Source organism: Melospiza melodia, chromosome 3 (assembly GCF_035770615.1).
Source record: "Melospiza melodia melodia isolate bMelMel2 chromosome 3, bMelMel2.pri, whole genome shotgun sequence".
NCBI classification, from domain to species: Eukaryota; Metazoa; Chordata; class Aves; order Passeriformes; family Passerellidae; genus Melospiza; species Melospiza melodia.
Window position 1 is genome coordinate 109,004,183 of NC_086196.1, and position 25,622 is coordinate 109,029,804.

At 39.3% G+C, this 25,622-nt stretch overlaps 1 protein-coding gene across 4 annotated transcripts in view; it reads left to right on the forward strand.

The window, feature by feature from the left end:
• The window catches only part of MACROD2 (mono-ADP ribosylhydrolase 2), an 850,020-nt gene that overhangs the window by 475,471 nt on the left and 348,927 nt on the right, over positions 1-25,622 (forward strand). For all 4 annotated transcript variants that reach the window (XM_063152547.1, XM_063152548.1, XM_063152546.1 and 1 more), the window contains one exon: positions 23,183-23,304. In XM_063152547.1, the coding sequence (XP_063008617.1) occupies positions 23,183-23,304 (122 nt within the window). The remainder of the gene's footprint in view (positions 1-23,182; positions 23,305-25,622) is intronic.

Here is a 25,622-nt window from a genome sequence, read left to right on the forward strand (position 1 = left end):
TACTAACTGCTAAGAAAAGAGAATAAACATGTCAGTAGGTATTCAAAAACATACAGTTTGCCTTAAGCATTGTAATTGTTATGCATGTTCCTTTCTGTTAAAAAGATATTGTCTAATGTACTGACTTTATGCCTGCAAATTATGCTTTTTGCTGATGATAAAGGTAAATTTCTTGAATTCTGAAGTAAGAGACATTTGCAGGCAGCAGTCCCATGCAACACTTTCATATTTCATTTAAAAACAAAAACTAAAAGTCAAATAATTGCAGATTATGATAGTACAGCAATTTACATTGGGTATAAATTTGGTTAGATGCTCTTTCCTTGACTGTTAAATACTGATTTTGGATCTAGATTGTTCATAACATGGTGTTTTCCCCCCTGTTGTTGTGTGGCCCAGAGTTTGTATGAGAGGCCTAGGATGGGGGTGGGACAAGTGCAAGGCTCATAAATGCAGCAATGTTATTTGGATTTTAATTGCATTGGAATTTATGGGATTTCCACTAAATCTATGCTGCTGCCAGAGTGCCATCAGGCAGGGAATGTACAAAGGCTTTTACATGATGTCTGGGCTGCAGTGGGTCTCTCAGGCTTTGGTGATCTAGCCTTTTTGTCCATGAATGTGTGGTTGTATTTGTAAACTCATTGGGTTTTAGTTAATTCAGTGCTTCAGGACAGAGAGGAACCAGCCAAGTTTCTCAAAAAGGCTTTTGCTGTTTTGAAGTATGGGATGACCCTCTTCTCTTTGTGTTGAGATCTTTGAGGACAAACAGTGCTATAGTCAAAGATCATGATCACCCCTCTAATTCCTTTGACAGGGTTTTGGGAATCTTAAAATCTGTTGTGTAACTCTCATAATTTTGGCACTGAACAGGGTTCTGTGCTGAGCAGAAATGTAGTGCAATACACAAATAATCTGTATTTGTGAGCCATCCATAGACCCGTGCGAGTGCTGTCACAGAATTGCTATATTTGCTTTTTGTTCCACTTAATTGACAAAATAAATTCTCTTAGTGTCACTCCATCTGTGTTGGAAATGCCCACAAAACTTCCTCCAGCATGGACAGAACAGCAAGCTTTGCAGGACCAAGGCAGCTGGTCCTCCAAATTTGCCTTTCATTCAGTGCTTTGAGTTTTAAAATGAAAACACTGAGTTTGCTCCTGACAGCTGGTGAGGGTGTTCTTGGTGATGGCTTGGAAAGTCTTGGACTCTATAGATGTGGTTGAATGGGGCATGCAGATGTTTCTAAGTGTTGCTAAAATTGTTGCTTCTGGTGCATATAATAAAAAATAATATAAACCCTGTCAATAACTACTAGTCTTGCACTGAAGGACTATTTGTTTGGGTTCTTTTTGTAGTAGGAATTATGATTTCTTTTCCCAAAATACTAATCAGGTTCTTTCACAGGGATGGTCAAATGATGGGGGAAAAATTTACATCTTCAGAGACATGATAACACAAATACCTGTTTCTACTGAAGGTTGACAGTCTCTTTTTGCAAATGCATTTTTTTACTGTGTTTAATATTCTGGCAACCTTTCATGTGTTACATGGTCAGTCCCTGGTGTGTGAACCCTACAATTAAGCATCTGTCAACACTCTAACCATGATGTGTCATCATGTCTAGGCTGGCGTTCTTTTTTTTATGTGCTCCAAATGTTTTAGCTTTAAATCTTATTCTTCTGTGTATCATTGTTTCTCATTGATTTACAATGTTATTTTGCATAGCCATGCAATATTATTTTGAAGTTGCTAAAGAGTTTTTTATAAATCAATTTATCTAGTCTGATAAATCAGATGGTGGATAATGCATTGATTTTGGTTTATTCAGTTGAAAACTGTGAGTTTAATTCTTAGTAAGTGGTGGGAATGGTCTTATGCTAGCCAGTGCCTGAGAAGAGGAATACTATCCTTCATCACTGAGTTAATTAATAGCAGTTTATATTCTGTCAGGGTGACTGGCCCAGTGTTGCTAATCATGTCAAGCTTCTCTGATTTATGTTTAGTGTAACCCTTTTTTCATGTAAGGCTTACTATCTATTTCAAAACCCAGTGGTCCAAGGGTGGGTATAAAATTACTGGGTGGGTCTGCTAGGTTTGTGCTGCTCAAATTCTGGTACAATGCTTCTTCAGAAGGGTGTGGGGTACAGTTTGTTTTTTTTTTTTAATTGTGTGAAAACGACCTTAAAATTAAATTCAATATTAAGTTTAAAATTCAGCTCAGTACTGAACAATGTACTGTCAGGTTCTTGTACTTGCATCTGTTTGGTTCTGGTACAACTCAAATATAAATACATGTCCATGTGCTCTGCTTGATATACAGAGTATTTACAGTTGAGCATCTATTTCAGAATGGGGATGAAATCTGTGGAACTGACTGGTTGCCATCTTATTCTGTGTCTAATTTTATTTTTTTTTCTTACACATAAAAGACAGAAAAAAGCAAAATACTCTTCTGTTTTGTTGTTCTGGTATACAGATATTGTTTAAAATAATTTGCTTTATTGTTTGAATATCAGATCTATGCAAAGAATAATGCTTTAAGATGCATAACCCTGCTGACTTCAAAGCATCAAAGGAAACAGTATCCTGCCTGGTTCTAGTGCACTGCCCTGCTTTTAGCCTAGCATAACTTGGTTTTCTCTGCAACAGATTCTTTTGCTAAGGTGGGTAATGAGCAGGTGAAATGTGATGGGACATTGGACCCAGATCTGAATATGGTGGTGGCTGCCAAAGTTGGTCATGCCCAGGGTCACTCTGAGTCCTAGTGGCCCTGGCTGGGCCTCAGAGTGAGGTCATTTTTCTTTTGACTCACCAGCCAGGAAATTATTCTGTGGAGGTATTAATTCAGCCCAGAGAATTGACCTCCTGCTCTTTGGAAGGAATATCAAGTCACTGGTTAATAGTGTTGTGTGCTTCCACTAACAAGGAGGCTGATTTAAAGTCTTTTCACTTGGTGTTCTCACATGGACCTACATCAAAGGAGGCTTGGTTGAGAAAACTGCCGAGCTAAAATGGAAATAAATATACACTAGGGGGGAATAGCAGAGCTATAAAAATATTCATAAAGTCTGTGTTTAAATAACACAGTGCAGCATCTTTTAACGGAGGCATATTGTGTGTAATAAAGTAAACATTTGAGGTTAACTGCTGTAGGTAGTGGTTATATGCCAATGAAGCAAACCCTTCTGTCCCTCCTGTAACTCCAACACAGGGCAGAGCCTGACTGTGATGCAATCGTGCTGCATCTCTTCACATGGCACTGCTGTGCCCTTGGGAGCAGAGGTGCATCTTTTTAAAGGTGCTTTAAAGGGAAGAAAAGGGGCTCTGCACACGTGTGCTGCCTCTTGCAGGGCACACAGTGACTGCGGCAGAGCTGTAGTGGTGCAAGTCTTCCTCTGCTGTGGATGCAGGCTGGGAGAGCTGGGGCTGGAGAAGATTCCAAGGAGTCCTTTACAGCAGCCTTCAGTACCTAAAGGGACTGCAAGAGAGCTCTTTGCAAGGGCATGATGTGATAGAAGGAGGGAGAATGTCTTCCAAGTCCCAGAGAGCAGGTTTAAATTAGATAATATAGGAGAAAGTTCTGCACTGTGAGAGTGATGAGGCACTAGCACAGGTTTCCTAGAAAAGCTGTGGGTCTCCCATCCCTGGAAGTGTTCAGGGCCAGGTTGGATGGTGCTTGGAACAACCTGGTCTAGTGGAAGGTATTCCTGCCCAGGGCAGGTAGATGGAACTAGATTATCTTTAATATGCCTCCCAATCTAAACCATTCTATGATGATGGGAGGTGTCTGTTCTGATGGCAGTTTACCTTTCCAGCACGCTGCCTAGTTTCTGAATTATTTTAAGTATGTAATAGCTTGCTTCAGTAAATATGTTATTCTCCACTGATGTTTGTTTTCAATTTTTCTACTTCTCCTTAATCTTCCATACCACTTATTCTCTCACTTTATTGTAGCTTAGTTACAAAAGTATGTACCTATAATAGTCTAGCAATAGACATGTAGTAGATACTGGAATATTTCCTAAGACAGTATATGAATATTTCTGACTCTTTATTGTAGGGACAGCAAATAAATAGCAAATAAAGGCTTGTTGATGGCACTCCGTGGGCACACTCTGTGTGCATGTTTGCAGGAAGGAATAGGTGGATGTCCAGATTTGTGTGGGTGCTCTTTCTCTGCACAAGATCAACTGCTTTAATTGCTCACTCTTCCTTCATCCATCTTCCTTAAGATGCTGAATCAAAATCCCATTCCTCTGCTAATCTCTCTCCACATAATATATTAGATTTCCTAACCACTCCATAATTCCTACAAGAACTAACAGATCGTCAGACGCCTGTAATAAAAGCGCTGTTTCCTTCCAGCTGACTGCACAGCACAGTCACACACACTGAGCACCATAAAGCTCTGAGCTGGCTAATGGAAAAGGGAGCAGCAAGGAAACGTGCCCAAAATGTGCAGCAGAACTGTCCAGAGCTGTGAGGGGTAAAATACTGCACCTTTCAGTTCATGATCTGTAATCCCCTTATCTCTGAGCCATGAACTGCATTGTTGCTGATGTAGAGGCTGAATTATCCTCAGCATCATAAAGCTCTGAGCTGGCTAATGGAAAAGGGAGCAGCAGGAAAAGTGCCCAAAATGCACCATGTGCTGCAGAACTGCACTGTAGTCCAGGGGTAAAATACTGCATCTTTCAGTTCATAATCTGCAATCCCATTATCCCTGAGCCATGAACTGCACTGTTGCTGATGTAGAGGCTGGATTATCCTATCTGTTTTTTCTACCATAGATCCAAAAGTTGAGACTTTTATGTTGTTGGACAGTAGATCAAGTTTTACAGCAGCAACAAAGGATTAAAACAGTTTTGTGCTGAGGACATTCAGAGGATAAACAGTACTGTGTTATAAGAGGGAATGGCAGGCAGCTGTGTCACCATCTGGGAGAGAAACATTGAAATGCTATTAATATATAAACCTTTGAGATTTTATTATTTTTTTTAGAATTGGTAGTATTCCTAAAGAACTAATTACAGTTCTGTAGTCAATTTTGGTGTGAAAGGATGCTGCAAATAGTATAACAACAACAATTAACATGAGCACAACTATCTTCTCATTTGCTTTTAAGGTGTCTTCTTCAGACACTAGAGAACAGGGGCAACATCAGATCAGGTTTTGTTATGGCAATAAATCTGCTCTGGTGCATAAGCACTCCATTTGACACAGAAGAGGACAGTGCAGATTCTTCTCTATCTCAGCAGAACTTATCCATATGTATGGCAGTTACTCTTTTAATTCATTGTCGTAATCACTTAAATATCCTAATTGGCTAATTTTATTATTGCATTTACTGCTGATGTGCTAATTGTTTTCTTTCTGGGAAAGCTGTAAAAAATGATACTTGATTTATTTATCTTCTGCTTAATTTAGTTTTATTACAATATGGTTTGATTTCATTCTGTATTTCAGGAAATCATTATCATACATAAATATTTTAATGAAGAAGGGTTAGGGGCAGAATCAAAAAGGGAGAAGACAGATAAATACAAGGTAGAAATTTTGTGTTTAAATGAATTTCTTTTGTGATCTCAACATGTTTGGCTGTATTTCATTCATTTTGTTTCCTTGCAATAAAACACAAAATAAAAAGCCAATCAGGACAAACTCTCCAGGGTTTTAATGTCCTGAATTCTGGTCAACATGGCCCAATTGCCTCTTTACTTTCTTGAAAGCATCAACCCTTTGAAAAGGCTCATACAGCTGTGCATAATTGCTGAGACTCTGCTCAGCCCTGAGCTGTGGAAGGGAATTAGCTCCCCAGAGCCAGGATGCTTTCCTTTGAGGGAAAACAGGGCAGGAACAGCTTCTCATCAAGATGATACCGGGTGAAGTGCAGAAACCATTGAGTCCCATCTGGGAAGTGCAGCTCTCTCTCTTTTAGAGGCAGAGGTTGCTATAATACCAATTCATCAGCCTATTTGCTGTACTTTTGCTCTGCTAATTATTTTGATGGCTGTGTTAGTTGCTCCAAAGGCCAGTGCTGACACTTCTAGGGGTAAAAAGCAAGTAAATTCTGAACATAAACTTCAACTGAGAAAATAAAGGAATGTGCTTAAAATTGAGCCCACTCTGGCTGGTAGGTCTGCAGTATTTTCCTCCTTTTGAATTTACTGGGTCAAAACTTGGAATAAGACCCATGATTTTGTTTCATCAGTTGCAGGTAATTCTAGAAACTCTATTCAGCTTACAGCATTTGAGGAAGGTGCACAGGTTTATCTTGATTCAGAGCTGTTAATGACTGTCAATGTGGTTAAGGGCTCACACTTTTCTCTTTCTGATATGAGAGAGAAAAAAAATCTGCATTCTGACCTCTGTAATTTCTCTCTTTTGTTGCAGCATGTCCTAAACTCTACATATGCCTAATTTCTAACTAGTCCAAATCATCTGGTTTTGAATTTTCCTTTTAGTAATGGAAATAAGGATGGAATTCAAATTCACTGAACCATGAAACCATTAAAGAATCAAATACATCGTTTGGAAGGGGCAGCTGGATAAAAACTAGACTTGAATATCCAAATAGCAGAGAAGGCTCTTCTTAATTGTTCTCTTTTTGAGAAGTTAGCAAATTGGAAAAAGTGACTCTTTTAATGAGACTATATATTTGACAGTTTTATAGCTTATTGGTTAAAAGATGCGTTTTTAAAGTTTTGCCTGTTTTCTTTCTCATTGCCTGTTCATAAACATCCCCTTTACATGACTTTAGAGATCCCTCATTGACTTTGCATGTCATCTTTGATGACTCTTTAAGAATCCTAATACTTGCTCTTTTTAAGGGTTTTTGGGTTCATTCTGTGATGTAGATACCCCTCCTCTCTTAGAAGCCCTTTTCAGCACTAAGGCATAGTGTTAGGTTTTCCTAGAAATCAAGGAGGTTTTGGATAACAAGTTTTGAGGATTAAATAAATTGTGCTCTGTCTCCCTAGCTATATTGAACACACTTCTGTCCATTGGGGTTTTTTTGTGGGTTGTTTTTATTTTTTTCTTTCTGGTTTTGGTTTTTCGTGTGCTTGTTTTTTTTTTTTTTTTTAATAATTGTGCCTTTTAATGCAATATGTGAAGTTTAAAATTTCAGATGACAGGATTTGGGCGGGGTGCAAGCAAAGTCACTCTTAAAGATCTGGAATCTTTTTTTGAATGAGTTTTCTGTGACCTTTCGCAGGACTGGACTAGTGAAAAGGATACTGTTCAAAGACTTTGAAATTAAGGTGGGCACCAACAAGGCTTTCATGAATTTTAAAGAACCTTCTACCTGTCTCTCTCCGTCTGTATTGCAGTACAAGAAATCTTTGCTTCCATAGGAAGTAACTTTATTTCTACCCAGGGCTATATGTTTCATCTGTGCAATCTATTCTTAAAATGAAGTCTCAACAGTATGTGCAGCTTACATCCACCGTAACCATCTATCACTTGAAAGAAGGCTTTAATTAACAGAACCCTAATTTTAATGAGGTACTGAGCCATAATCTTGTAAATTCTGTGGCACAGAGAATCACTTAGTTCAGGTTCACTCATAACAATCCTCAGCATCACGGTGTGTTTTATGACTGTTGAACAGATTTTGATGTTAATCTAGGAGCCCATTCTGGAGCGACTTTGTTCTTTACCTTGTAAGCATATTTTGAATTAATTGTGTAAAGTTTTTAAAGCATAACTGTTACTTGCCTTCTGATCCAAATGCCTGCTATGTCTGAACTATTCCCCCTGGGCCTCCAAGGACATTCAGAGCTCTCAAATCCTTCCCAAAAGGGTCTTTGCTGCAGTACCCAGGCCAGGGTAGGCATCATTTCTGCAGAACCTATTTGCATTTAACAACTGCAGCAAAGCAAACAGGTTATGCCATTTCACTTATCTCCAGAACGTGCTGTGCAGGAGGAGAGGGCAGTTTTGGTGGCATGGTTGATGCTCTGGATGAGATGTGCTAATTTCAATGTGCTGCACTTGACACAAAAGCAGAAGGTGGGAAGGGAGGCATCCCCGAGTCGGTGCTGGATTTCAAGTGACAGCAGCACGCTGAGCTACTTTAACCTGCAGCCAGCTCTCCCTGCTCCCCAGGGGCAATTCCACATGCTGAAGACAGAAAGATGTATCCACAAGCTCCCTTTCCCTGCAAATGCTGCTGGGGCGAGGATGGTGGCTCTGCAGCAGTGTGGAAATGTTCCCTTAGTGGGATGGATGGCCCTGGGGCAGCAGTGCCTGCTGCTTTGCCTGCTGTTTCCCAGAGCCCTCGCTAAGCACAGCACGCAGGGGAATTTAAGAATGAATCCCTGTGTGAAAGGGTTGTTTTTTCCCCCCTTCTTTTGAAGTATTATCACTTACAAGATGCCATTCAGGTTGTTGTGAATGTTTTTTTAATGGGGGCATTGTAAAGACAGGGCTCCCCCATGGAATCAAGAATGAGAGATGTTGAAATAGTTCCCTGACAATAGAATAGAATGCCATTCTGACAGGTTTTGAGCACTAAGTGTACAGCTGTTTATCCATAGCAAAATAGGAAATTGATGAGACTCAAATTATTAGGTACACTATTTCAGGTAATAATCATGCATTAAACTAAGTTTTTTATTATTTCATAATCCAAATGGCCCAGTATTCAACTGGGTTTTTTAACTATTATGGACCTTTAGTACTATTTTTAAAAAAGACTGAGTAGAATGAAAAAATTTTGGGTTGGAAGGGACCTTAAGGCCCGTCTAGTTCCAACCTTCCTTCCATGGGCAGGGATACCTTCCCCTCAGCCAGGTCACTCAAAGCCCCACCTAACCTGGGGGAATATATCCGAGGATGGGGTATCCACTTCTTTTTTGGGCAGCCTTTGCCAGTGCTTCACCACCCTCATAGGGAAGAAGTTTTTTTCCTAATTTCTAATCCAAACCTATCCCCTCAGCTTGTAGCCATTCCCTCTTGTCCCATCAGTCTGTGCCCTCTTGTAGCCCCCTTTAGTCTCTGTAAGAGGCTCTAAGGTCTCTAAGCAATTGCTTTCACTGGAACCTTCTCCTCTCCAGGCTGAGCAATGCCTCTCAGTCTGTCTTCAAAGAGGAATTGCTCCAGCCCTCTGAGCATCTTCATGGTCCTCCTCTGCCCTCACCTCAGCTTGTCCACTTATTATCCAGTTTCTCATGTTCGGGGCCCAGACCCCACTGCAGGGGGGTCTCACCAGAGTGGAGCAGAGGGGCAGAATCCCCTCCCTCACCTGCTGTCTCCTGGTGCTTTGGATGCTGCACAGGTGGTCTCTGGGCTGCCAGTGCATGTTGCTGGGTCATACTGACTTTCTCCCACACCCAATTTACCCCCAATTCCTTCTTTTCAGGTTCTCATTCCATTCTCCACCCAACCTATACTTGTGCTTAGGATTATGCTGACCCACGTGCTGGAAATATGTTTTTTAGCAAATTGATAGTTATTTAATATCTTCCTGATACAGTAATGTTATGTGAGCACACAGCATTATACCCATCTCTCTACTGCCAACATTCACACTTGAAGGGCAGACTTCTTTTGAATTTTTGAAAAATGTGCATTTCATAACATCGGAGTTCAGCATAATCTTTTGACTTCCCCACCAACCTCTATTTCATATTATCAAGGAGATACACTTCAAGAATTTAACTGATGCTTTTGTTTAAATTATTGGTCCATTGTTTTGTACTAAGATGAGAAAACTATGAGGATAATTTTATTTGAATCTAAGTAGTCTTCCCATTCAAGCAGTATTGAAAAAAACCCTAAATCCACATTTAAGTTACTATTCAGACTTCAGTTTTAAGTTACAATTCAGAGTCCAGTTTTTTTAAGTAATGGTGCATTTTCATTGTCTTGTCCTACTCATTGTGTGATGAGAATATAGAATTATATCTTCTGGTATCTGTGGCTTGTACCACAAATAAATGTAACTGTACCCAACTTTTTCATCAGCCAGTAATTGAGAACGTCAGCAATGGTTTCCATTTTAGTCATAAGTTCCAACAGTTTTGTTTGTGGATTTTTTTTGTTGTTGTTGTTGTTGTGTTTTTTTTTTTTTTTCTTTCTCCAGAATTGAAGGTGCAGAAATGAATGTGCATTTACCGTGGCAATCCAATTTCAGGGGATGTTATTAGGGACTCCTTTTTGGAAGCATCAGTGTGTTCTTCTTGAGCCTGAACCCTTGCTGAACACTAAGAGCTACTCAACTAGTTTTTACTATCTGTTGTCCTGTAAAGTAATGAATGGCCCAAATTTTCTACACACTAATTAAAATTCCATTTCTCATGAATTCCTTAATTGAGAGCAAGTCATTATGTGCTTTGTTGATTCTTAAGTGCAAAGATAATTGCAATGGGCAGCATGAAAGTGGTTTGATTATTGCCTGTCGACTCTTGTGAATTCTAATAGGTCTAATTGCATAGCATCAATTCATCATCTCAGCATCGCTTTTTATTATTAGCTCCCTGAATTGTAATGTGCTCATAAAGAAGTCTAGTAGTATATCAAGGATGACATGGTACCTGGCCTATTGTAATTTTCCTTCCTATCCTAATGTTACTAGAGAAATTAGAAGTTTATTATATGGTCCTCCTTTCCAGAAACTACTTCAAAATCTGTCTCCATGAAGAAAGGGATACTGTCTTCCTCTGAATTTGCATTTATAATTTCTCTGCTAAATGATAATCAGTCCTATTTTTTTTTTACTTTTCTAAAGCGTTCCCATAAATCCTGACCATAATGTGTTGGCTATGAAACATCTATCAAAAGCTTGATGATGGGGTCCTTTGTTATTGCTGAACACTTCTTAAATGATGAGGACTCTAATGAGGTGAAGTTCCCAACAAAACTTGGTTACATTAGAATTTGTTCTGTGGGAAGTTGGGAATGAGGATTGGTTTTGTGGGATTTTTGTTTGTTTGTTTGTTTTTGTGGTTTTGGTTTTCTGTCCCTAAAGCCAAGAGTATCAGATATCAGTTTAGAAAATCTCGAAGATGGCTGAATATAACTAGAGAGGAACACACATGAACCGTGAACAATATCAGCACTAACATGGAGCAAAAGCTCCCTTTTGAGTGTTTCTAAGAATGAAAAGATGCCTTTGTGCTTATGTTGAAGCTTTGCCTTTTTCTAAAGCTTCAAAGTGTAGTGAAGTCATCATCCAAGATTCCTCATCCTTGGCCTCTTCCATCTGGTGCTATTTAGAGATTTGTCAAAAAACAGCCACCAACAGCCAATGCTGCAAAGTCATTTTCCATGTCATGCAGCAGCCCAGGTGGGCTTTAGCACTTGAACTGGGTAAATGGCACTGTGAAGCAATTGGATTTACCTGTTTTGGAGTGTTGCTTTTAGGCCCAGGTTCCACACTGAAAACACTCACCTGCATAACGTCAGGTTGTTTGCCATGATTAGCATCAAGCATTTGGCTTGCTTTGAAAAAAACACTGCAGGGGTATCACAAGAACATGTGAAAGTACATGTCTCTGTTTGATTTTCCTTTCTGCTGTCTTGCCCAACATGTTTTAGCTTGCTTGACTGTATGTTGCTCAGCTGGTAAGGTCGGCCAAATGGTTTGCTGCTTCACGTGCTCTGATTTCTAGTGCTTTGTGAACAATAAGAGCTGACATTATTCTTGAAGCAATTGCTTTCACTGTAAAAATACCAGTTTGTCTTTCTGACAACCCACACAGGGGGAAATAGTGCTGTAAAGCACAACTTTGCACATGGACTTCTAACAAGTCCCTCTAATCCTCAGGCTGGTGTTCAAGTGGAAATGTGATTTTGCAGACGTTTCTTCTTTTCCTGGAGAAACAATGCATTGAATTTGTGGATACTGCAGGTGGCAAAATAACCATTTTGCCTCAATGACAAGTGCAATAAAATTTACAAATATTTTCCTCAGTATGGTGTCCCAGAAATGAAGCAGTTCCCTTCAGCAAGGGACAGTCTTGGGTTTGGGAATGGTGTGTGGTTTTGACACTTGTCACCCTCTCAAGTTTTGCCATCTCCTCATTAGGTTTTTTCAAAGGCATTGCTGCCATTTCTAGCCCCAATCTTTCTGGTTCCCACTTCCTAAACCCCAGTATCCCTTTTGAGTGACCTGAGTTGGAAATTCTCCACTGGTGATTATTGTGAAATGCCTGGACAGGCTAATGGCATGCTACAATATTACTGAGCACATAAGTCGATTTTATTTACATCTGTGTTTCCTTTACAGAGAGTAGAAGCTCAGGACTGTCCTTCAGCAGCTCTTTTAGCTCATTACATGACTTTCCAGCAGGTTGTTTAAGTACATTTTTCTCAACTGAGCTGAACAAGAGGTGACACCAGTGTTTCTCCAAGGGCTCTTCCCAGTGACATTGACATGGAGAACATTAGCAGTGCAATAAGCCTCAGCAAGTTGCTAACAGTTCACTTTGCAATACATTTTTTATCTTGGGGGAAAAAAAAATAGTTTCCCTGTTTTATTTTGGTATGTTTGCTCGTGCTGAAAATTCAAATGTTTACAACTTAAAGTGATGCAAAACACTTTCAAGATGTTTGTCAAAGCTTGTTTTTCACTTGGAACCACAGAAGCATTACATATTGTGTAAAAAAAACATACCACCTTTTTTTTGCTAAATACCCTCATTGGGTGCATTTCATGTTTGTGCTTAGCTTTTTTTGTCTGCCAGTGATTCTGAACACGTTTTCTGGAGACTTTTAGCTCCTTTCCACCTCGGTGGTGCTCACCTGTGGTGTTGGTGAGCTGATGTGAGTTGTAAGCAGGCAGGCTCTGTACCCCAGCTGGCAGCTAGCCTGGCTGAGCTGCTCACAGTCCAGGACAAGCTGTATATGCCTTAATAAGAAATATTGCTCAGGTAGATGTTGTATTTTGGGCACAATCCAGAGAGTAAACGGAGTAAAAGATGGAGTGGTGTTTTCTTGTCTTTCTATTCTCTCCTTTTGGTACCTCTCTGAGCTGGAAGGCTGGAGCGATCAGATGATTTCAGTGTGATGCTTGTGGTGTCTGTGAAAGCTCAGTTCTGAATGAAAACTGATAAAAGCATTAAGGGCAGAGTACCGTGGCCAGGCACAGCCTCATCAGTTTCTTTGTCCTCTCACCTGCCACGAGTCACATCCTGCTGGAAATATGGAGTGAGATATGAACTGAATGGAAAATTGTAAACTTGGGCTCAAATTTAAGGACTCCTGAGAACAAGCAAGATGTAACAAGTTGTGGGGTGTTTGCACTGGGCAAAGGCTCTGGTGGCTGAGCGTGTGTGTCACAAAGTGGTTAGGACAATTCTACCTCCAGGGTACCCCTGCTCTCCCAAGTAAAATTGCTGCTCTCAGTCTTGATTCAAGACTTACATTTACTTAGTTGTGGTAAAGCAGTAGTTGAATTTATTAACAACATAAATTAGCCTCTTATCTCTTTTCATTTGAAGTATTCACAGAAATAATAGCTGTTTATTACACAGCATGCAGGTAGCAGGGCTGAAGCACTGAAGTTCTTTAAATCTGTTATTTTTTTCTGTGTTCTGTATCAATAGCGTAGATGATCTGTCTCTAGTCTGTGCAGACACATGTCTTTCTATTTCCCTCCTCCCTCTAGGACCAGGCTTGCCTGTGCCCTGCCTCCATCATCTGCTGGCCTTTCTTGTAGGATGGATTGCAGAGTGCTGGGTTCCAAGTGCTAATATTTGTCTCATTGCCAGCTGATGAAACTGAAATATCTTTCAAACTAGAGAGCATCTCTGGGGAAGAGGTGAGGGGAGAGCATTCAAAGGAATTTATTTTGGCATGTACAGAATTCTAATAACTTGGTGTCTGGATTATGTTAATATCAGGAGGGTCCTTTACTGTGGTTTCAGCCACCTAGAATTAAAATACAATTGATGATAGAAAGTGAGATTCCTCTTCTAGGCAAGAAGTCTCATCCTGTGGTTCAAAGAGCTGTCCAGTTATTTCACTTGTCACACTTATGTAAGGCAATTAAAGTGGCACTGCCAACTGGAAATCTAGTCAGCTTTTAAAAATGAGTTGAGCTTGCTTTTGGGTGCTGCATCATGTCCCTGTTTCCACTGGCTGTGTTTGAGTTTGGGAGAAAAGTTTCAATAGTAAATTTAATGTTTTCCTCTTTTTGTTGTTTTGTGGTAGGCTCATAGATATAGTAGGGCAACCATCTCTTAAGGAACAGACTTTAGACAAAGATCTGTTAAATGCAGCTTGCTAAAAGTACAGAAGCGAAATACTTAACTAAGTTAGAGACTATGGGGTTTTTTTTGTGAAAGTAAAAAGGTAGTAAGAGAGAGATTTTTCAGTCATGCTGTTTAAAAGATGAGATGGTAAGTGTGCATTCCTTCATCCTGAAGGTGTGCTCTCATTTCCTTTGCTGGTGTTTGGATTCTTGTTACCTTTAAGCAGTAGTCTCACCAATTTCTGTAAGATTGCTCCCGAGTTTAGAGGCAGTTTTCCAGTTTGGAGCTATAAATCACTGTGTTTATTGCTGTATAGAATGGAGTCCTATAGCACAATTCAAATGAATTCTCAGCTCTGTCCTTTTAAACTGGGGTTTATTGTATTTTTAAAAATATTTAATGGTTCAATCTTTTAGTTTCTAATCTTCTCCTCCATCTGCATCCAGCTGGATTTGAGAGCTGATAAGTGGTGCCAAGAGGCTGCACAAGCCTCTCCTATCTGCATTGCATTGTTTGTGATAAGGGAAATACTGAACTTTCCTTGCATGTTTTCCAGTATTCAAACTTGAAAGTTAATTAGGCTGATTTAGCTGCCACTGGTTTCTTTAGAAGATACATGGAGAACCTGTAATTTTGTAATATTTTTTTCTGTTTTTCTTAAAGAAGACATGCAAAATCCTTAGCAAAGCATCTAATTTCTGCTGTGACGGGTATGTAGATTAGAGAAATGTCAAACAAAATAGATGTGCTCAAATTTCTTAGGTGAAAGAAGTTTGTTTATTCCCAAGAAAACATATAGTAATAGTAAATGAATGAAACAAAGGTGGGAACTTTTTGCAATGTACTTCCCTTAAGGAACAGATGGACAACTGAAGCTATGAATATAATAAATTTGTCTTTGCAACTCTGAGTCATACTTTGCCTCTTGAAGAAGCCAATAAAACTTCCTCTTAAGGAAACTATTCTTTCAGTCTTTCTAAAAATCTTTTTACCTGATCTAATTAAAAAATTGCATCCCTTCAGTAGACAGACAAAACCAGTGCTGGCAGTTTCCCCTCATTTCACCTGAGGTTATTCTGCTGCTAATTTGTGATTAAGGGTTGTTTAGTTTGGTCTTCTGGAAACTTCCTGCTGTAATCACCAATCCTTTCAAGTGAAGATCAATGTTTTGTAAGTTTTTGTGCTAATATTCTTAATTTCTACATGAAGGACATATAATTTGAGTGATTCAATAGTTTCATAAGGGAAAGAAAGCCTGGAAGTATTGGCACAGTATCTGGGGATCTGCTTGTATTTAAGATGTCCCATGGCATGGTGACCATAACGTGTTGGATTGTTTTCTTTGTTTCTTGCGATGTCTTGCTTTGTTCCAACACCCCTACAATGAACTTGATCAAGTAATAAAGAGCATTTTAATACAAAATCCTGGAAGTTATCAAAACAGAATTTGCACAGAAAGAAGTTCTTAAAATAGGAAATGAAGAGCTTTTGCTATGGCTTGTTGTTAAATTATCAGAGCACTCTGTAGCACTGTTCAGCACTCAGAGGAGAGCATAAGAAATTTAGTTCTTAGTATTAATCTTTTCTGGATGAAATTAATTGGGTACTATGTTTCGTAATGAGGCTGAGTGAGGTTTTGTGTGGATTTTTTTGTGGATGATTGGGTTTTTTTGGTTTATTTCTGTTTTGGTGTGGGGTTTTTGTTTGATTTTGTTTTGGTTGTTTTACTCTTTTATTTTCCCCATGTCCTAAAGGGTGTATTTATGCTTTAATTGTGCAATACTCCAGCAGAGGTGACTAAATTCACTTCAACAGAACTGGGCTGGGAGAACAGACAATGTGTGACAAGAGGTCCTTGCTTTGAGAAGCTGAGAACGTAAATTAGCTCATTTCTGACTTCTGTGCCTGTGTAATTAATCGAACTCCAGAACTAGAACTGAAGTTAGCTTAATCCCCGTTTGCATTTTTATGACTTGATTTGTGTAGGATGTTTTTATGGGTAATATTTGAGAGAGTCTCAACTGAATCAAGAATCAAGTGAGATTAAGTATCCCTTGAATTTACGTGGCTGGTGTTACATCCTTCACCAGGTTTTGGATTTTGGTGTAAAATTTTTGTGGAAAGGTAGACTGAAACTCTGTCTTAGTTTCTAAAGAACAAATACTTTCAGTTTAGGGCAAGCAAGTTTATTTTTGAGTGTTGAAAAGCCTTGTCAAAGGATTTAAACCCAAAGTCGCTCACAAACATCTTTTGCTATTCAATATAATAAAAATAGAGAATCTATGTGGCTCATGCTTTGTTTATATGTAGCAAACATAAACAAAAGGACAGATTAGGACATTTTTGTCTGTAGCCCTGTCCACTTGTGAGGATTATAGTCAGTGAAAGGTGGAAAGCAGTGCTTGGGTCAAGGGGGTCACTTGGTGCATGTTTTCATGAGCCACTCCATGAGGAGGGTGCTTGCCTGAGCTCCTCTGCTGCTGCAGCAAAGTGAGCTTTCCTCTGGTGTGTGGGGCACAGAATCCACCTGGGGCAGCACAGTTTCATCTCTTCTGCTTTTCCCAGGTATATTAAGGTCTTTATTTGGGTAGGAAGGTAGGGAACAAGAATAACATTTGAGCATTTCTGCTGCAAATTCTTCCAGTCGAGATTAAAAAAGAGACCAGGAGTAACAAGTTGTGAATGTCATAACTTCATGTTCAGTCCTGTCATGTTCATTTCATGTTCATTGGTATCACACTATGAATATCCCAAGCAGAGCTGTTGCCTTTTAGCTTTCCATGTGGCAATTATTTCCATGGAAGTTGTGGGGCCGTCTGTCTGGCCGCTGCTTTGACATCTGTCATCGTGGCACTAAATTGCTTTGTAAAACCTATTACTTTGGGATACAGCACAGTGTCTCTTAATTGCACCACTTGCTCCTCCTGCCTGAACAGAGCCTACTTTTGTTTCCACTGTTAATGGTGAGGCCCTGATGGCAGAGCGATGCTGGGAGTTCATTGATGGGAGGGGAACTGCTCTGGGATTACACAGACATACTTGGGCCCTGTATTTTATGACAGGCATGAGTGCCAAAGAGGCTTGGGCTTTGACTTGTGTGACTTAATTCTCTGGCTGGCTGTGGAGGCAGTGGTGTAAGCATTGTAAACAAGCTCCCTGTGTTTTCCAGCTTCCCACGGGTGCTGGGCGGTCTCTCTCTGCTAAATGCAGGCTATTGAGTGCAAACTTGTGCAGCTCCCCACAGGGACTCTCACAGTCAGCAAATCCCTCTCCTCTCCCTTTGGGAATATTGTTGTCTGTGCTGTCTTGTAGTTCGGATATCCATCTAACCCACAATGAGGGATGCTGGTTAATAATTTACAGTAAATATATTCTTTACCTTTCCTTGGCAGACAATGCCATTTAAGTGAAAAATGGCTTAAATATTTTACACAAATGACTTCTAGATATTGTAGCTTTTACAGCAGCTAATTAAACATTTTTTTGTATTCACCCAAAACAGCTAATTAATCACTGAAGGCAGTTATAAACGGTACAAAGTTCAGATTGAGCAGTGCTTACTGCCCCAAGCCTACAAACCTGAAACTGACTCTTTAACTGCTCATAAACACAATATATACCTATACAAAGCAGAGAAATGCTTTTGAACTTAGGAGTTGTATGGTATTTAGTCACACACAGCACTCAGTGATTTATAAAAAGATGTCTTACATTTATAATATTCAGCTCTGCTAATCTGCTTTTGGAGACACGGAATTAGACTGCAGTCCTGTGGGATTCATTTCAGCTGAACTTAAAATTAACAGTTGTTTTTTGCATGCTGAAAATGCACTTTTTATCTGCATGTAGCTAGAAATAGAAAATGAAAGGCTGAGCAATTTGTATCCCAAAGCAATAGGCTGCTCACATTTCTGAAGAATAGGGATAGCCAGTAGCTATGAGTATCTGGAGGTAATTCCATTTGCCACTAGCTGAACCTCAGCTCAGATCCCTTTTCAGCACCAATATGATGGTGAATATTGTGTGAATCAGGTGATAATATTTACAAGTGGAGCCCTCAATGCTCTGAGTTTTTACAAGTTGTTTTTGTTTAATTCAATGGTGCATGCAGTGCAGTACCTTCCCTTTTTGAAATTCATCTGGCTCCCTCTGTGATTGACAGCGTCCAGCTTTGCTATGCAGTTGGGTGGATGGGCTGATTATGGCTATGAATGTGTAAAAATGGGATGAATGAGAGAAATATGTAACTGATTCTGGCTGTGGTTCATTAGCAGTGTGAATGCACCACACTCACATCTGTAAGGGAAGGAATGAGAGAAACTTATTTGTACTTTTTTAGTTGCTTGGAAAAGCTCACTGTGCTAATATTTTTGCCATCCAGTGTCACGTTTTCACAGAACAAGGGAAGAGTAAATTACATTGTGATTAATTAAGGTCAGTCCTCCAGGTTGGTTTTTGGAGACCAGTCACTTCTTTTCACCCTTTTCAACTGGAAATCGTGTTTCATCCTTGTCCACACTGCTCTGCCCTTTCTTCATAGCAGTACAGTTAAAACCTTGTGTGAGAAAGCAGCAAGTTAAGGTGTATGGATTGATTTTTTTAAGAAAAAACCCGAGAAAACAAGCCTCATTGGTCTTCTTATGCATAAAGTTTGTACTCTACAGCAGTTGTAGTTTCAATTCTGAAATATCTCCTTATAAACACTGCTTTAAACCAACAGCTTCATTAGCATTAAAAGCAGCTTGCTCCATTGTTGTGGCCTGAATCCCACATAAGGATCCACCTTCCTTGGGGGCTCTCCACCTCAATGAACTATTAAAAATGTAAGCAAACATCTCTGCTCTGTGTACACACAGTGATTTATGGACCCATGGATTGCAGCTTTCTTTTTAATGAAGTTTCCTATCAGTGTGCTTGGCTGGAAGACTGCCCACAGTAAATCAGCAACTCCACAGCAGTGCTGGCAGCTTCTTTTGACACAAAAGTTAAAATACTACAAATGGTTAGTGTGGCACTCTCTGTGTGATGACCATTCCCTTTTTTGACCTGTTTACTTGGTTCTGAAGGTAGAAAAACATGTTTTGGTTTTTGGGACATGTTTGCATCCCTTACTCATGTTTGACCTCACTGAGAAGCGCTTGGACCCCAAAGGATCCAGACGCTACAAGAGCAAACAGGACCCAGCTTTTCCAGCAAAACTAAATATTTTTTTGAGTTTCTCCACATTTTCCCCAATTTAAAAGTCTTTAGGTGATCTTTTCTGTGTCATGCTGTTGTGTCCACAGTGTACCTGCAGACCTTGGTCATGCCCATCCCCATAGCTGGTGCTCCCCCTGCCTTGCTGCTGCAGTTATTTTGCCTTCTCTGGTGAAACTCATTGCTGTTTATCTGTCCTGTGGCAATCCTTTACTGTTGTGTTTTTCTTCAGAAAGCCCACGCTCTTCCCCAGGGTGGATCCTTGTTCTGGCTGGGTGTGGAAGGTGCCAGCTAGAACAGCAGGGCAGCAGTTCTGCCCTGAGTTTTCTTGTGGACAAACATCTGTAGATGTCCCCCACAGCACACGCTCCTCCATCCTGCTGCTTTCTGCAAGGGATAATATGTGAGCAGAAAGGAAACTGTTGTGGCAGACGAGCTTGAAGTTGGACAGTTTTTGTTGACGTATTAAAAATAAATGGTTCTGCTTCAACATGTGAAGTCTGATTCTCAGGTAGCAACTGTGTGGGCCGAAGGAGGGGGAAGAGCTGTTTTGTTTTCTGGTTTGTTTCCTTTATGCCTGTATAATCTCAAAGGGTTTTGCCCACCTGCAAACCTAAAGTTTTTTGGAATAGCTTGAGCAGAATAAGCTCAATGTAGTTGGGCTTACTGTAGTTGTAGTTTTTGTAGTTTCCTATGTAGTTTAGGAAATGTGTGTATACACTGATTTTATTGACAATGTACAACAATATAATTATTATTTCCCTGTTTGTCTGCTGACCATAAAGCACTGGCATATTAGCAGAGTAATGCTGCTCTGCTAATACAGTCTTTACCGTATGTTTCAGTATAATAATGTGCCTAAGAAAAGCATTTCTTTGCCAATAATATGCTGTAAACAGTTACAATAGTTTTGGTATTTTATAAACCAGTTCATAGAATCACAGAATGCTTTGGGTTGGAAGTAACCTTAAACAACATCTAATTCCAAAGCCCCTGCCATAGGATGCCTCCCATTAGATTGGGTTGGTCAGGGCCTGTTCAGTTCATAACCATCTTTTGTATCCTGTCTAAAGAACCACCTATGATGGACATGGAAAATTTTAAACATAAAAGCTAATAACTGCATTAAAGATTACTTATTTATGTGAAGTGTCTGGTACAGCAATACAGGATTACTAACGAGTTGCTATGAAAATGCTAAACTGAAAAGTTCTGAAAAAAAAAGATGACAAAAACATTTTGCATTTATTGAGCAAAACTAGTATTATTAAACTAGTGTTTAATTATGAAAGACTGAAGGAATGGAGCTAAAGATTGGGTGAGTGAAATGCATCTAGAAATTATACTGTGGGAGTTTTATACAGGAGGACCCTGGCAAGAATTTGGTACTCGGTCTGTTCCCCAAAACTCCTTCTTGCCTTTAATTAATAAATGAATAATTTAAGCTATTATCTTCAGCTTTCAAGGCGCTATACATTGAAATGCAATAAACTCAGCCTTAGCTGAAAGAGGGAAATGTTTATGATTCTTTTCTTCTTTATCCTTTGTGCATTCTTTTCAAGTTGGTTTTATAGTTGTTTCTTGATTTGCTTGTTGGCTGCTGGGTATTGTGAATTCTAAATTCATGATAACAACTCTGATCTTGGTGTCTGTAAATGTAGAGGGAACTTGACTGCCTTGAGACTGATGAGTATTTTCCTTCCTCTGTAGAATCACAGAATAATTTAGGTTGGAAAAGACCTCTAAGGTCATTGAGTACATCCAGTAACCCACGCTGCCAAGTCTACTGTTAAATCATGTCTCTGGCTTTGTAATCCAAGTTCACCTGTTCTAAAATAAAAAACAAGGGAAAAAAAGTCAAGAAGTTTTGTTTTGTTTTTTTTCCCTTTCTCTGAAGTTGCCAGAACTTCCAAATGGAAATATTCCTTGGAAAGTTCCAACCTCCAGGAAACTGCTATAGTCATGAACAGAAATTAGAGTTTTTGGTGATGGAAGTATTCACATCACCTTACCTCTGCACACAGAAGCAAATTTTAAACTAGCTCTATCCTTTTTTCAAGTCCTTTCCTAATAGCTCTCAGTTTATGACAGTAGCTAGAAGACATGTAGGAGTATAACTCTCTGCTGAACTCACAGGTTGTTTTAGTGTCCTGCTGTCATCCCCCTCGTCAGTGGATAAAAACTGAACACCTGTTGAAGGTTCAGTGAAGGGAGGGTTCTCTGGAGTCACTGTCTGGTAGCTGTGACATTCAGCAGAAATTATCCAACCTGTCCATCTTGTTCCCACAACTGGAGAAAATTACTGTGATCAAAATGGAAAGGAGAGTTCTCAACCTTTTATTTACTTCACAGGAGGGAGGTTTTCTGTAGCAGTTGGAAAGTTTAGCTGTTATAGGTTTCAGTTTCCATCACAGTGGATTCCTCAGTGTTTCTGGGCACTGGGAATCAGATGTGCTTTTATTTCCTGATTTATCAACACTTTGTGGCTAATGTATAGAAAAGATTTTGAATTTTTCAGAGCATTGTAGCTCAACCTAAAAGCTTTTAAATAGCAGAGAGCAGACAGATGATGTCTGAATTTAAAAAAAAAGAGTGCATTTTAATGTTATTTTGTCCATTTTCTCTTATGCTTTGGCATTTGTTGGATGGAAATCATCAAAAACAGCTTGGACAGAGAATAATGGTGTTAATTCAGTAGGATTTGTGAGTAAATTAAAATATTCTGGAGTGTAGCAACAGCAGATGTTGGTTGGAAACCTGACCCACATGGGACAGAAACACAACCTAAAAGGGGACCAGCAGTACTGCAGTTTTAAGTATTGGCCTAACCCCTGTAAGTGCAACATTGAAAAAAAAAAATAAAATAATGCCACTGTTTATTTCTGCTATACATTGTAGGAAATTATAAAGAAAGGAAAAAAAAATATACATCTGCCACCGTAGCTCATTTTATTATGCTCACATATACTGTGGAAGAATGATGTGTAAAAAGTAAACGTGCTTGATAATATTTGGGGAACTAGGAAGGGGGAGATAATAAAAAATCATGGTACCTTTTAATTTGTAGGTATCTTTTCAATGCTTTTTTCCTCCAGGCTCCTAAATTCATTTTTCTTTCAGCACTTTAGAGACTTTGATTGATTGCAGCATCAGATTTTGATGAGTCCAGAGGCATCATACCTAAGATATGACTGTGCTTTCTCTTTTGGCTCGTTATAAATTTCTTCAAAGAGAATATTTTGTTTTACTGCATGGCATCTCCATCTGGTCTGATGTGAGAGGAAAGCATGTTTTTTGAATAACCAACACATTCCTAAGTCTCAACTTTTCTTCTTTTCAAATGGTTACTGAGGGAAAGCAAAGATGACCTGTGTATCACCAACAGTGCTGAGGCTCTGTATAGTGAACTTACCCAGTGAGTGGGCTTTGAGGAGTGAGAACAACTGTTTCAAAGTTCTACAGTATTTACAGCTGTAGAGGCCTTAAGATTTAGAGGATTTGTGCAAACATTTCATCTCTCCAGTGCGTGCATTGCAATAGACATGTAACAAAAATTCACTGTATCTTTCTCATGTTCTTCTTTAGTCCAAAGCCTTCAATATTTAACCTTTGATGATTAATGTTTAATTATTGGACATGCAGATTATGATGTGTTTTCCGGTTAAATTCATTTGTTACATTGTTATTTCTTCCTTTGTGTGTAGCTGTAACACCAGATCAAATTGATGTGCAACACAGGAGCATCCTTAATGTTTCTTTATCTTCTTTTTTTTTTTTCACTGCAGATGTGATCCATACTGTTGGGCCCATTGCAAGAGGCCATCTCACTGACACTCATAAAGAAAACTTAGCAAGTTGCTATAAGTCCTCTCTGAAACTGGCAAAAGAATACAACATCAGATCAATCGTAAGTATTGTGGGAGAGCACATTATTGTTCTTTCCAGCCTGGATCTTACTTTCCTTGATGTGGAATAATTATGATCCTATGCTTCCAGATACACTTCTTGCTCTTCATGCTATGAGAACCCAAAAAATTAAACATTATTTGGCCAAAACAATTGCTAGATGAAAGGACTAAGCTTATTTTAGGAGTTAGGGAAAGTGTGCCTGGTAGAAGGAGTACAAGCAGCTGTCTCACTGAAGAAGGGAGGAAGCTGATCCCATGGCTCATTCTTATACTGTATTATTTATTTTTAAAAGCCCTAAGAAGATCACTGGTCAGGAGGATAACTGCATGCAATATAGCCTCCTAAATAGCTGAGAAGTGATTAATGTGTTGCTTATTCTACCTATTAATAGTTCTTTCTAAAATAAGGGTATTGGTCAATTGATGCTGATTTTAGCACCCTCTCACCAAAATCTATCATAAAATAATCTATTTATATGATATTTCATTGAACTATATCATTGAACTTCAAATATACAGTGTTTTACCTCAGAGTGCCAAATTTTCAAAGGCCACAGAGGAAAGGAGCTTTTTCCTCTCCAGCTCCAAAGCTTTAATTCTGTAGCTGATACGGTTGCAGCTTAAGTCTTCACATATGCATAGGTTAGTTCCTTGTAGGTTTGAGGAAGAATTTGCCTTCTGAGCCTGACTTCACACCTTTGGGGTCATTTTGACTGGTTATATGATAGCACATGTTTGGCAGCTTAGAATGCAAACATACAATCTTAAAAAATGTAAGCTGAACCAATGGTGTTAGATGAAGATGTAATATTCAGTAAGAGGAAGTTATTAATTAACACTGAAATAGCACAAATGGAAAATAAAGCCTTTTGAGGAGAGGGGCGGGACAGTTTGTAGAGCTTTGAACTGAAGTCAGGTGTGCCCTTCAGAGTCAGACCTGATGAATATCACTTATTTATTTCTTTTTGATGAGAACTCTGCTCTTCAACACTTTTTGTGCTCATGACATCTTCTCTCTGCTTCTCAAAATGGTGCCCAGCAATCCCTCTTTTTGCCATTATACAAACCATTGTGGGGTCTGTTTTCTTTGGTGGGTTTGAGGTTTGTTTGTTTTTTTTTAATTATAGGCATAAAAATTAGAGCTGAAAACCGCCTTGGATTGGTGGGCATGTTTTGAACCCCTCTCTGGTGTTTTTTAAACACCAAAGGAAGTTCATGCAATTCTCACTGGAGCCAGTAAGAGCTTTGTGCAGTTGTTCCTACATCCATCCTTGTTTCTGCTTGCTCTGGGCATTCACAGGCTTTTAGGGCATTCAGGTTAGTTTGAATCAAGTTCCTAATATGATGTGGGAAAATGAAAATAGAATAATAATTATGAAAGGGTATAAAAAAGAGTATTGAAATAACAAAGGAAAAACTTTAGTGGGCATTGGTCAGTGCAGGTAATGCTTGTATCTGTAGAGAGTCTGTAATTTTTAGGACATTCTAGGTGGTAGCATAGTGTTTAGTATGGAATAATAAAAAAGGATTGTACTCATAGAAACTAGCCTGATATTTCATGGAAACTAGCCTGATATTTTGTGAAACCTGGGCTGATATTTTAATGAGGAAAGATAACCACAGGAGAAATCCTACACAGGTTATTTCCTTGCTGGTTAAGAGTTGTTGCCTGTGCACCTGTTTGAGATAAAAGATGCTCAGCACCCAGACTTGCAGAACACAGCTGCACAAACTGAACAGGAGCCAAGAGCCATTCATTCATGGCAGCATTTGGAAGCTTAGCAAGCAATATGGATTTTAAAGGCCACATGACAGATCGTGGACTGCTCTGAAAAGCCCTAAGGCCAGTGATTTCAGTGATGCCTTGGGAAGTGAAGGCTACTTTAGTGTCTGTCCTAATGACCAAACCAAGCCTGGAGAAAAGAAAGATGTATAATTCATTCAATTAGGGAGCAGGAGTTTACTGTGAGTCTGAAGGAAAGGAATGCCAAGTGTAAGTGGTTTCACAAGATCCATACTGCAGGTGTAGAGGGAAGGAAAAGAAAGTGATTTAAAATATCCAAGATTTCTGAGGCTTGCAAAGACCTGACAGAGTGAGCAAAGGATTCAAATTGACTCAAACATACAACATTTGAGTGTTAATTGGGTTATGGTAACAGAAATATTTGCAGTATGAAGAAGACAGACAAAAATTGAGGGGGAAAAAGTTTACCTGTGTAAAACTAGGAAGAGAAAATCAGCTGTGCTGATGGATGGCCTATTTTGATTGCCTCTTGAACAAGAAGATGAAATAAGTATGTGAAAGAGAAAAACAAGT